Source organism: Bactrocera latifrons, unplaced genomic scaffold (assembly GCF_001853355.1).
Source record: "Bactrocera latifrons isolate USDA-ARS-PBARC rearing strain unplaced genomic scaffold, ASM185335v1 scaffold_37, whole genome shotgun sequence".
Taxonomy (NCBI): Eukaryota; Metazoa; Arthropoda; class Insecta; order Diptera; family Tephritidae; genus Bactrocera; species Bactrocera latifrons.
The window spans coordinates 1883242-1896833 of record NW_017537012.1 but is presented as its reverse complement, the minus strand read 5'-3'; the positions used below and the strand labels follow the sequence as shown (position 1 = coordinate 1896833).

General features: G+C 36.3%; 2 protein-coding genes across 3 annotated transcripts in view; both read left to right on the top strand.

Annotated features, from left to right (window-relative positions):
• The first annotated feature begins 86 nt into the window (after window positions 1-86).
• LOC108971982 (protein FAM91A1) lies at window positions 87-3783 on the top strand. Its single transcript, XM_018938365.1, has 2 exons — window positions 87-2165; window positions 2252-3783. The coding sequence occupies exons 1-2, from the start codon at window positions 332-334 to the stop codon at window positions 3382-3384; spliced, it is 2967 nt and encodes a 988-aa protein (XP_018793910.1). The 5' UTR covers window positions 87-331; the 3' UTR covers window positions 3385-3783.
• Window positions 3784-6334: 2551 nt separating this feature from the next.
• The window catches only part of LOC108972007 (neuronal membrane glycoprotein M6-a), a gene marked incomplete at its 3' end in the record, with an annotated part of 55027 nt that continues 47769 nt past the window's right edge, over window positions 6335-13592 (top strand). Inside the window, 2 exon segments of one of the 2 annotated variants that reach the window (XM_018938427.1) lie at window positions 6335-6613; window positions 6676-8082. In XM_018938427.1, coding sequence (XP_018793972.1) covers window positions 8079-8082 — 4 coding nt within the window. In that variant the 5' untranslated portion in view covers window positions 6335-6613; window positions 6676-8078. 2 annotated transcript variants of the gene reach the window in all.

Below are 13592 nucleotides of genomic sequence, written 5' to 3'. Positions count from 1 at the left end.
ACGATTTTATTTAATACCGTGTCTCATCAACCCTGCTGTTTTTATTTTTTAATACTACCCAAACTGTTATTTTATTTGTCAAAATAGAAAACCCACGAAAACGAACACAAACAAATGTATTGATAAACGTCAGCTGTGCAGAGAAAACTTAACATCTTTCAATATTCTTATTCGTTTTTTGCCACATTTTAAAAAGTAAATAACAGCGAAATTATTATTTTCCTTTTTGTGCCAAAAATATATTGTTTTGTGATACATAAAATGTAAATAAATAAGATCCGCGCAGCTGCTGAACTTTTAAGGATAAAAAAACAATATAACTAAGTGAGAAATGATGTCGGAGAAGATCTCTGAAGATATCGGTAATTGCGTACGTCAAAACATTCCATGGGCATCCGTACCGATTCATTTGAAGCAAGTTCTCCATAACAATCAGCTCGACTATGAAAAGTACGTTTTCAATTATAGTCTAAAGAATCAGTTGCGTTTTCGTGGTAATCTCGTATCTAAAGTTTTTCGACATGAGCAACGTTACTACGAATTGCTGGTGCAAAAGAGCATCAATGGACTGTTACTTTTTCCATATCATTTAGCTGACATTATAACGAAAGGACTGCGCGTTACGCCATTTAACTATTATCTTGATTTAGTGAGTCAATTGCTACGAAATGATAAGTCATATGATACGCTACCAAATTTCACAGCTGCAGATTGCCTGCGTATTTTGGGCATTGGACGCAATGAGTATTTATCACTGATAAGCGATTTGAAAACACATACAACACGTGCACTTCTCTTTAGTGCCAAGCCGAATCCATTAGATTTTTTGCCCCGATTTCCCGTACGTGTATGCATTGAACCATGGTGGCGCATCGAGGTAGGCTATGTCTTAGAAGCGGACATACGATATGTAACTACAGCAGAACGTAGTCTTATTGATGATCTCATCGATTTTGGCTCACAAACCGCAGGAAAATGCGACTACGCAGTTGTGCACAGTTTATATCGAAAAGGTCTCATCTATTTAGATATACCCATATCAGGAGAGGATCGCATCAGCATACCACCGCTACGAAATTTTGTAATGAATCGTACTAGTGGCGATCACTTTGAGAACTTACTCTATAAAATTTTCGTTAGCGCGGATGAATATATGACTATTTCGGAATTGGCACAAATGTTGCAAGTCGATTTAGATTCCCTCAAGCAAGCCGTGTCTCTACTCTGCCGGTTAGGTTTTTCACGTCGCAAAGAACCAGTCGGTGATAGTCCCAGTATTGATCTAAAGTATCATGCCAGTTGGGAACAATACCAATTAGAACAATCCACATCACGTGAACCACCACAAATAACTCCACTCAATTATAATAACTTTATTACATCAGAGGCAACGGCAGAACGCGCTGAAGCTGCACAATACAGCCCAGTTTTAGTAAAGGCATCAGATAAGGACAACAGCTCCATTGGGTATCTTTCATCTGATGGAAATACGAGTGATTTCAGTTTTGCTAATATGCCGTCACCATCCCCGCAAGCAATGCAAACTGATAGTGACGTTTATAACCATTCTGAGGAGCAAGAACTCAGCTCTGAATTGGATGATTTAAGTGAGAGTACCACAAAACTAAGTATTAAAGAACTGCCAACAACACCTAAAGGTGAAGGCAATTTACCGAGTGTGTCAGAAAAAACAGGTAAACGTGTTGGATTTCTCTTTGATTCCACACTAACGGCATTTTTAATGATGGGCAATCTATCGCCGGGTTTAAAAAATCATGCCGTCACTATGTTTGAGGTGGGCAAACTATGTGAGGAAAGTATCGACTCATTTTTAGCAGAGCTAGAAAAAGTTTCGCTCTTAGATGCCGAAGGTGAAGGTGATGTTTCTAGGTATTTTGCGCATGCAGTAATTTTGAGATCGACCATATGCTCGTTGCGACATCTGGTGCCCGGTGGCCTGGATTTATTACGGCTGGAATGTTTGGAGTGCTTGGATCAGAAAACACGCGATCGTGTACTCGAAAAGAAATATAAATTTGTCATATCTGCCACTCCGTTAACTGCTACACTCTCACATATCTTCAGTATTCCATTTTTTGGGCAATACTACAGAGGTTCTGATAGCTCTCATATGTGGACAAAGCTATTTTATAATCATATAACAGGTACTTTCAATTTGAGATAGGTATTTAATTTAATTGGTCTATAAACATAGAACATTTGTTTTACTATCCTTTACCGTTACCTTTAGGCTATGGTCCTCCAAGTCTTTTCCTATCTCGCGGCACTGTACTTAAAACACTTCCACGCATATTTCTTGGTTACGGAAAATTGCTTGTAAATATACTACATTCCGATTCATATGTTTTGAACTCTGAGAATTTTCGCAATCTAAACGATCAGTTGAAAAATGGTTGCATTCTCGTGCAAGGTTATGGCATACGACAACCTGGTGAATTGCGCTATGAAGCCTTTCCCTTCAATGCAGAAGATCCACGCCAATTAGAATGGATCAATCATAAAGCTGTACAACAACTAACGAAATATTTAGATCTGGAACACAATTGCGGTTTTATTACATTCCTTAATACGGGCGTACCAGATATTGGATGCGAGTCATTTGATTTGCAAGTACATCTTAAGCACCCCAAAAGCAAAACTAAGACAGTGAATGCGCCAAAGAGTATTGCAACAGTGTCAAATGCCCTTGCTAGTACAACTGCACCAATAACCGTTTTAACAGTAACACAGCCACAGGATCTACTATCACCAGCAGATGGCTCTGAAGTGACCAGTTTTGCGCGTCTGAATACTTCACCGCTCAGCGGCAGCCAACTTAAGAGTCCAGATGAGAATTATTTTGCGATTAGTCCACAAAATGGTTCACCATCCAATGTCTACACTTCGTTCGACTGCAACGAATTATTGGCATCAGAGTTAGCCAAATGTGATGCTGATTCAGCGGCAACGCATACCAAAAACGAATTGGTATCTCAGAGTTCGGTGGAAATACCTATCATCGCTACGGCATTGAACAACAATAAAGGTGCGATCTTGGAAAGTGTTGATAATTCAAGCGATGATACAACCTCAGAGGCATGGACTATATTGGATGTGAATTTTGGTGTGCCACTCTTCGATGTCGATTGCAATACACGTATCTGTGAGCAAATTGTACGCAAACTGCATCGAGATGATAATCTGCAGATGCTGCCGGGTAGAGCGGAGCAAATGAATAAGACCTTTTTGAAGTTCGTTAAGCAGTGTATGTATTTTGAGGAGGAGCCGAATATCGAGCAATTAAAGATTGGCAAAGTCTTGCCATATCCACGCATAAATTTGGCTTTTGAAAATGGGCGAGTTTGCTACTGGAGTGGCAGATAAGCGCTTGAAACTACAAAGTTGTAGTATGTAGGCTGGGTTATGCAAATGGATAATTTAAAGAAAAGAATAATGAGAATGCAACATCAAATAAGTTTGCTGTATTATATACATACATATATTGTGAAATAGCTGCAATCCATTCCGTTTTTAATTAGCTTTTTATTGCATATGTATGTGCTCGTTTTCCTTATCTTATCTGCTTTGACAGATGTGTAATTTTAATATGCTGCATACTTGTGCGAGTTCGTATTTTGTTTTTGTTTTAATTTATATAATATTACGTTATTAGAGTTTTTGTGCTGAACTTATTGAAAACATGTAAAAAAGCATAAACTAGTAAAATAAAAAATTTTACAGTASCTTTTGTTTTTAATGGCATCAAAGCCACTTATACATACATACAAAATATTAATGAATATTAATTTAAATTTTAACATGCAATGTATTGCTGATTCATAAATACTTAACAAAACTTATGAATATAAATAAAGAAATATTTATCATTTTCAAATATAATATCTTATGTTTGTTTGTGTGTAATGTGTTTATTAACTGCATTCATATAGTAAGTAGTATTTACATAACACTGTGTTTTATATTCTCTGGTTAAGCACAATAGTCTAACAGAAAATGTTAATCAACAGTGATAGTAACAGCAATAATGCGACTGCACAGCTTTGAAAATGTGCCGGCGCTCTTAGCTACAATTATGAGGGAATAAACAGCGTACTCTGCTAATGAAATTTCCACTTATTCGGACGCCACATTGATGGTGGAAATGGGAGGCGGCAACTGATAATATTCGTGCTTAAGAATACCTACGACATCTATTTTAACAAAACTTACCTTACTTAATGCTCTAAAGCGCACTCTGCTTSCCATATTGAWGTCTCTACTTACATCTAAACACGTTTTTTGTACATATTCCGGCAATCTGTCGTTTGCTCCTACTGCCACGAATCACTATAGATACATACATATAATAAATAAGTAATAAAGCCCGATCACACTTTTTACTGTTAAACGATTAAAATCCCGAACTACCCTAACTACTGACTAAATTTTACTAAAAAACACAATAAATTGCAACTTTAATACTTAAAATAATTACACTTTTCACCGAGCTGCAGCAAATTCCACCGACGCAAGCGATAATCTAGGAAATGTATGTTTGAAATGGCGGCGGAAATTAAGAACGACCAATTATATTCGAGCTGTCAAAAAGAAAGCGACATCCGAAGACACTAAAACACTTCAGTAACTAGTACAGGGTAGTATAAGTTTTCAAAGAAGGGTCTAAAAATATAGATATGTAAAATAAATAGAATTTCAAGTGATTTTCCTACGCTTGGCTTTTTATTTAGATAATGGAGCTAGAAGCTCTTAATAAACAAATATAATAACATCTGTGAATTAAATAATTTCAAAGGTTGATATGTGCGCCATCTGTTGGTCACATTCATGATCATAATATCCACCAATGTTTGTAGCCATTAGACAGAAGAATATCATAAATTCTGTTAAAAAAAATGAGCTAAAAAAAAAACGAATTAAAAAGGTGTTATTTTTATAAAATTCCCAGTTCTGGCATATAATTTGAATAAACATATCTCTGCAATATATCTGTATTTCAAAAATATTTGTGAACCCTGTTGTTTTTAGTTGCACGCGATCTCCCACAGAGTCTACGAAGGCCACTTCACTTTAGAAGCTACAATATCATTGGTTAATTTCCGCCGCCATTTCAAACATACATTTCCTTATATCGCGTTCGTGTAAGTGGTATATGCAGCAGCTCTCGTAAAAAGTGAATTTAGTTTAGGAATTAAAGCTGCATGTAGGTAGTTTTTAGTAGAATTAGGTTGAAGCGTGTAAATTTAATCGTTTTAAAGTGAAAAAAGTAATCGGGAGTTGTTATTTGTGTAGTAAAAGTGAAATTTAAAATTAGTGAGTGCAAAAGCTAAGCGCTGAGCGTCGGTGCAAGCAGACGTGTGTGRTTGTGCATAAAATGTTATGTTAACGTTAATTGTGTTATGTTAATGTAAATAAAATGTTAGAAGTAGGGAAAGAGCTTACAGTAGGGAAGTGAATCAATTTATTGCAGAAAATGCGAAACGATGTAAAATAAAATGCGGTAAGTACTTATAAAATATTAAAATAATTATTTTATTATATATTTATGCTGAAATCGTTATTGCACATTTATTTTTATAGTTAATAAAAGCTGTTTTCTTCTTCCTTCATAAAGATRTGGCCTGTATGCTGACATGTGCATGATTTATCGCAGTTTTGAAACCAATGTCTATTCTATGCCTTTCTTTACAATTTTTAGTGCTTTAAAATTTTTAAAAGGTAAAAAAATAAATATTAATATACAATTATTACTATAAGTTAATAATTTTCACATTTTGCGTACAATATTAAGCTTCAATCTCCACAAAATCTCATCATTATTGCCAGCTATCAAACTGCGTAGAAATTTAAGTGCTACTGCATTTATAAAATTWGRTGSAGATGCAAAACAAAASGAAATYCCGAATAAGTGTTATCAGAATTCAAGTAGAATAAGCGTTTTAACAGTTTACAAATAAGACAATTATTATAAATTGAACTCAGMACAGCGATTTGACACTTTTGTGGTAAAATCGTGACCGAGAATTTTATAAATTACTTTATGTTTTTTTTTTCTTGCTTTTCATAGTCGTTGKCTAACATGTTTTAAGTTCTCTGGTCTAGAAACCAACTGTTATCAAACATGTTCGTGTTGCAAGTGCGCAATGAAACCGGTTTTTTCGAGTATTTCATATCAAGTGAATGTAAAGTGATTTCGTTACATAGTAACTACCATTGCTGCTGCTTCAGGAAAACGCAACTTGCTGCTGCTGGCCAGTTATTTTGCCTGTTGGTTGCTGCTATKGAGTTTTGTGTTGCCAGCGCATGCGACAGTCTGTGTGCAACGCTTGTTGATAGTGGTAGTTTTTTGAAGCGGCAAATGACATTCTATGCCAGAAAAGTCAGTGACTTTTCGACATTCGAGAGAGGAAGCTAACGTTGTGACAGTTTAAGATGACGGAGACCGCACGTTAAACGTTTTGCGCGTTCAAGTAATTATTGGTGTGTTTTGTAGTGCGGTGGTTGGAAGTTATAAAATAAATTTRTTCTTAAGTAAAGCACAAAGCATTATTGAACAATTGGTGGTTAGTTGGTGCTGTTAGAGAACGTCAAAGTTGTAAATACAAGACGCTGTTTTAGTGTGTTTGTGCAACMTTTGCAAATTAGCTCTAATTCCAGATGTGAAATGAATTAATGACACCGTTTGGAAATAAAGTGAATATATGTAAATCACAAGAAACATTAGTGAAATAGTGAAACTTAAGGCTAAGTGTGAATTTGAGTAAAATAATAAAAGTTAAGATATATAAAAAACATAAAGAGAGATTGTTAGTGAACTCAAAGTTAATGACTCTTCATTGCGTAAAAAATTTTTAAATTTACTCATACAAATACTATTGTGCACAAATACTGCAGCAATAAGAATATTGTAAATAAAAAGCAATTTATATCATTGCATTCCATTGGATTATGGAGTAAATGTAAAACATAAATATTTATAAGCCCGTTGCCAAGCTAACGCGTAAAAGCGAAAACAAACAACAAATGGGAACATAGCAAACAAGTGTTTTCATACTATTGCACCAACTCTGCCTGCCATTTTCTTATGTGCGTATACATATGTGAAAAGCTGCTGAATTAACACAACAACAAATAAACGTGTGCTAAAGTTGTAYAACAATAAAATAAAAACACAAGAAATAATAATAAGTAGTGCAAATAAGCATTGCGTAAAGCGAATATTTAATAAAATATTCCATAATAGTGCAGTTACAAAATAAAATAAGACAATATTTTCCTAAAGTAAAAATAAAATACAAACACTATAAAGCACAGCAAAACAACGACTTAAATAACAAATAGCAACAACAGCCAACGAAAACGGCACCCAAAACGCCAGTAATGAGTTGAATTTGTGCGAAAGACACGTTTGCCTTCACCACTTCCAGCGCGTTGCGCTTACATGTACAAAGCAATCTATAAGCCATACACTTAAGTCCACATCGCGTGGCAGCGCCGCTCAGCCCAAAAATAGAGGGCGCCTTAAGTCAACCTCATCACATACTGACCAATTCGCTGCWCAACAGTCAGCTGAACTGAGCAAAATAACTTTGCTCTAAGCGTGGAATAGCGCGCACACGGCGTGCTCTCGCTTGATTTGCGTTTGAGCTAACCTGTCATAGTACACCAATATATATATGTACATACGTGTATACAAATTCGAATACTGTACTTGTGTGTTTTACCTTTTTGTCGTAGCACCGTTGCTGCCGCTCTGCGCTTATTGAAGTTTTCGTGGCTTTAACACCTTTACCCGAGCTTAAATACCAGCGTACAGAGCCTAATTCTCATATGTGCGCTTGTGTTTGTGTTAACGCGTTTCACATACATGCATGTGTATGTTTGTTTATACTCACACCTAACTGTGGACTTGTGTGCGCGAAAGAAATAAAACAGTGTTGTGGTAGCGGATTTGAGCTCTCGCAAAGCAGCAATACATACACACATAAATATTGAAATATACTGAAATTCGCTGAAAAAAATTTCCGACAGCACGCACAGAAAACAAGAGAACGTTTAAAATGGGTAAGTCCACTTGCGGTCAACAGCTAACGCCCAAACTATTATTTCTTATTATTTTGTTGTTGTGATATAATATCTATTTAAATATGMTATATGCATTAGAAAAGTGTTAATTTGTATGGTTAAATCGAAAAACTTTTATAGGTTTATTTTGTTGATCACAAGCCATCGGTATTATATTTGATATATTTCTTGCGCAAATCTCATCACTGAAATTACAGTGCTTTCGCATAAMTGCTATTCAATTGACTTTTTGCTTAAAATATTCTAAGAGTAAACTTGATCATACACACAAAAATGGAAAATATAACCTTCGCGGCATGCATATAGTATATTTATATGCATATATAATTCGCATCTAATGTATCCAAAGGTCCTAAATTTCCGAAAGGTCGGTTTACAATCCTCTAAAAATTCAAAATTTTTCTGGGATTAAGAAAAAGAAGTCGAGTTTCTCTCTTTTAGACTTTATAAATATATATTCGAACGTAAGTATCTATATATTGCCATTGTTATACAAAATGGCCGCAAATGTGCCATTTTTCAGAAACACTGTCTTCAAGASGAAGTCTATAGACATAACTTTGGAAGCTGGTGCTATCTGAAACTGAAAAAACAGGATCCTAATCAACTTATGACTTGCTAGTGAAGAACGTATCGAGAAAAAATAGTTTTACGAGCTAAAACTTACTRATAAAACTATATATGGATATTTTTTATACAAAATGGACAAATTTTCAGAATCATTATTTTCAAAACAAACTCTATTGATGTGATTTGGAAAACTTTTGATATCTGAAACTAAATAAAAATAGGATCCTAATCTCCATAAGACTTGAAGGTATCAAGGAAAAAGGGGTTCACGAGCCGTAACTAACTGACTCGATACTTTGATAATAAAACCGATTAGATAGTGGACATTTTTTTGTTTCGTATTATATAAATAAATAATTATCGAAAAATGTTTTTAGGATCTTTAAGTTAAAAAAGAAACACAAATTTTTTTGAAGGCTCTCTTCTACCCTAACCGCTTATCGCACCATCTTCTCATTGTAACCAGTAGACTCTCTTCGCTTTTGAATTTCTTGTAGTACAAAGGGTAAAAAATATTTAATTTAAATAAGTTATTTATATATATTCCCTCCGAAGTTTTTTCTGTGTACTTTTTTATTTTAAAAACGACTATCTCACTATTGGCCACAACAGACTTTTGGTCGTGGTGAAAAAGTAATTTATTTATCACTCTCATAGCCAGTTCGCTTCTTTAATTTCACATAATAACTCCTCAAAAACTGTTTTCAACGAACAGCTGTTACAATTTCTGTACTTTCTTTCGATTTATTTTTCGCTTCCAGGTAGGAGCACAAGTATGCATCTCTTGAACCCCAACATTCTTTATTGACACACACAAAATTAGGCACATCTGCAACATGCCGTTAAACACGACTCTTACATTTACGGCCACATTTTGACGTTAATTCAATTTTATTTCCCCAGCTTTGCTTAATTTACGCAATTCCGGTGTGTCTACGCACAACCGAACGCCATATTCAAAGAATTTAATTTCCTTCTGCAAAAAGTATAAAAGGACAACTTACAAATGCAACAAAAAAACTACAATGTGGTATATTAAAACAGCAAAGGCAGCGGCAGCACAGGCAGCAGGCCAGCCAACTATAACGGTAAAGTTGTAGTCAAACGCTTTGAGGCAAGAGTAAATTTCTGACTTTGCTGGAAATTAAATTGAATTTTTGGTCAAAAAATTAATTTATACGTGTACACTTTTATTGTTGTTGCATTAAAGGCAGCAAATGAAAGACAACAAATCGACACTGTGGTTGTATGAACTTCACCAGTGCCGTCTCGCCGCACAGGCTGACAATGCAGTACGTTGCTTTAAATATTGAAATGTCATCCACCGCCATGAATGTGTACCGTTACTTGCGAAACAAGGAGCACTTGCATATACATTTTTCAGTGTCACTTCCGTCCCCAAAACCGACGTTGAGTTTTTTGCCATTACGTCTGCTGCTGCCACTCAAGCACAATTTAATTCGAAACTTTCTAAAAAATGTGCGTRAAAAGGCATCCTTTATTGCGCTGGCAGCGACCCCGAAGTCAAAAGCCGGTGTGGGTGCACTGAGTAACAACTGTCCGTCCATATCCTAATTGCGGGCTCTCTTTTGCGTTTTGCGTTGAACCGCTGCGCGAGAGCTTAGCTGGCGGCGTTTTTTAATTTCAACGATTCTTTTTTTTTTAAGTTTAGTGTTTTCTTTTTATTTCTTTGCATTTTTGATTTCACTGTTAGTCGTTTGTTTATTCACACAGTGGTTCGGCGGGTTAGTCAAGCAAAGAAGCTCTTCGCCTACGTTATATGCAAGAGTACGCATATGTACACAATGAATATGTTATTGTAATTGTTGTTGTCCCTAGCAGTCAAAACAAAGATTCAAGTTTCGTCGGTTACCTTTCACTCGCAATTTGGGTTGATTTTTTGATGATTTACAACCGCAGCAGTGCAAGAGCATTATAAAAGTACCGTTAACCAGTGTCGTGCCACTTTTCTGCCTGCCATGTAAGCACGTCCCAACTACATGCACAACGAATTCGTTGTCCACAAATTGTGTTCCTGTGCTTTAACTTACATACGCGCTCTACCTCTCTCTCTCTCTCTCTCTCTCTCTACTTATCCCGCTCCTGGGGGAATCCCCTTAAGCGCTTGTCTGGTGTACGCACGGAAGTATGCTTGTGCATATGCAATGGATATATAAATTTATATACTATGGAAACTTTTAACTTTTTATACCCTTAATAATGTCGGAGACACTATGAATACCATACATAAAGAAATGATTAGCGTGTTGAACTGAGTTGATGTTATCATTTCCGTCTGTCTGTATATAAGAATAATTATTTGAGATATTGATCTGTAATTTGGCACACATTTTTTCATTCTCAAGAAACTGTTGGAACCGTCAATATCGGATCACTGTAGCATATAGATACCATACAAACTGAATGATCAAAATCAAATTCTTGTATGAAAACTTACTATAGCGTATAGCTGCCATACATCTTCAAGAAATTTAGCACTGATTATTATCCCAGATCGTGCTATAATCTCCCAAAATATTATTTAGATCAGACCATTATAACATACAGTTGCCATATAAACTAACTAACCAAAATCGGATTCTTGCATAGAAAGTTTATTATTTCACGAGATATCTTCACGAAATTTTACAAGGATTATTGATTCAATTAACAGTAAATTCCTTGAGCAAATTTTTCAGATTCGATCGCTGTAGCTGTCATACAAGCTCGCCAATYAAAATAAAGTTCTTCTATGGGTTCTTTTGTATTTGTGTAGGGCATTACAGCTTCTACGCAGCCCAAGTTAATTTATTTCTTGTTGCCTTTTGTCTTCCACACATATTTGTGCATATGTATTGGGACGCTTTTTATTTAGCAAACAAGCCGTGCCGTTACACATCAACGCACAAACACACCCTTACAGGTATTTGCTTTTAACCGCCCGAGTTTTTGGCGCTTTATTTACATTTGTTCTTGACCACTTTTCCACTCAGCATTGGCCTGACGCTGTTTTCGCCTGCGTTCATGCTTTGCGTTTTTATTTTTGGATAGCACACAACGGAATCCTCATTTACTCAGTTTGCTGTTGTTGTTGTATGTTCATATGACTACCATGTCCCTACTAAATTTTTAAAACCATTTGCGCCATTGCTCAATTATATGATGTTGGTTGTGATTGCGTTTTTACATTGGTTTTTGCTTTCAATTTAATTCATTGGTTCCCAACCCCCSTTTGCCGCCGCCCACCGCTACCACATGTGTTGCAGCGTTGCTCAGCCATTTATCCATTATACATGTGAGTGCTTGTTGTGCCCGGAATTGCTCTTCAGTTGTTCCCAGCACTCCCTTTTGTTTTGGGTTACCGTACATTATTTGTTATTTGTTTGTAATGTGCAATCCTTTTCGGTAACTCTCTGCGCTCATGGATTCTTGTAACAATTGTTTCCACTTACACTCAATTGCAATAAAAACAAAAACACTCATATGAATAACAATAACAAATGCATCTACAAGGGAACAAAGACACAACAAAAATAGCAACAAAAAAAAATGTATACAATTACAACTACAATTACAAAACAAAGAGAATCAGCTTGCTTCTGCTTTTTGCCATAGTTGTGGGGAACGCTCTTTACAGTGTGCTGGAATGATTAATCAAAACAGGCAATTAGCAGAGTGGCATTGTTGAAAGTCAGGTGTTTYTCCACAGATTTGTCCTCATCAGAAGCCCCAGTGTTATTTAACGTTAGTTTCACCAGAAAAAAAATCGTCTACCACGTTTCCGGGCTCTGTCGACTGAGGTCATGTTACGCAATACAAGAGATATGCAATAGATGCACAATACCAATCTTGTTCTTCTTCTGGTTTGGAACTACACCGAAGATCGCTCTGAGGTAAGAACACAAAACTTCTCCATTTGCCTTATTCCTTGCGAGAACTGCACTTAAGCATACACTTGCACTTGGTGTTTCCACTAGATGGATGTGCGCCCTTGCTTCCGTTGTCCACTATATAATTATCATCGGGCTGGATTCGAAGAACTTTTCCCTAGATTCCGTTCTGTGTTTCTCACATCTTTGCCAAGATTTGATGCAATATGATTGCAGAAATATTCTTTGCGTGATCTTAGCCTGCGCATTGTGTTGCCCAATTTACACCACTGTCAATTGACTTCGTCATCTCGACGATAATCAGCATTTGYGGTTGGTCGTCATCATTGTATGGTCCGCAACGTCATCGCCGTCGCCGCCGTCAGTGCCAGCGTCAACAGCGCCATCTTCCAATTAAAGCGAGCACGTACAGCATTGTATGCGATAATACTTAAGGAAAACTGGTTTTCTTCCACACAACAACGAATTCTGAAGTAACAGCAGCATAAATGCTCAGCACGTCCGGTACACCGTACCGCCGAGACGACTAGTGTACTTAGCGACTGCATTTTAGTGACTGGCAACGTGTTCATTTKTCGCTCAAACAAGTTTCAATCAACAAAACAATCATTATTAATTTAAACATCATCATGTTGTCCAAATTTATTATCGTTGGACTTTTTTGATGTACAGTCTATGTATGCTTAAAGGGTTTGATATGTGCGGGTTTTGGTTCTCATTTGCGGCCGCAACTTACATACAACTTTGCTTTCATTTAGCCATTCGGCCGTTCGCTTACTCACTCWCTCATAGGCACATACACACCAACTCACACCAGCAATTTTCTGCTGTTGGCCCTAGTTGTAGGTTTTCGGCCGTTCTTCCACTTCTCTTACGAACATGCAACTACTTTCTACTTCTATGTGTGTAGTAAGGTACTTGAACAGTTTCAGTAGTTATTATTGCTGTTGCGCTATAGTCAATATTGTTGTTATTTTGTTGCTATCAACATTTTTGTTGCTGCGGTCATTTGTGTAAAGCTATTTGCGA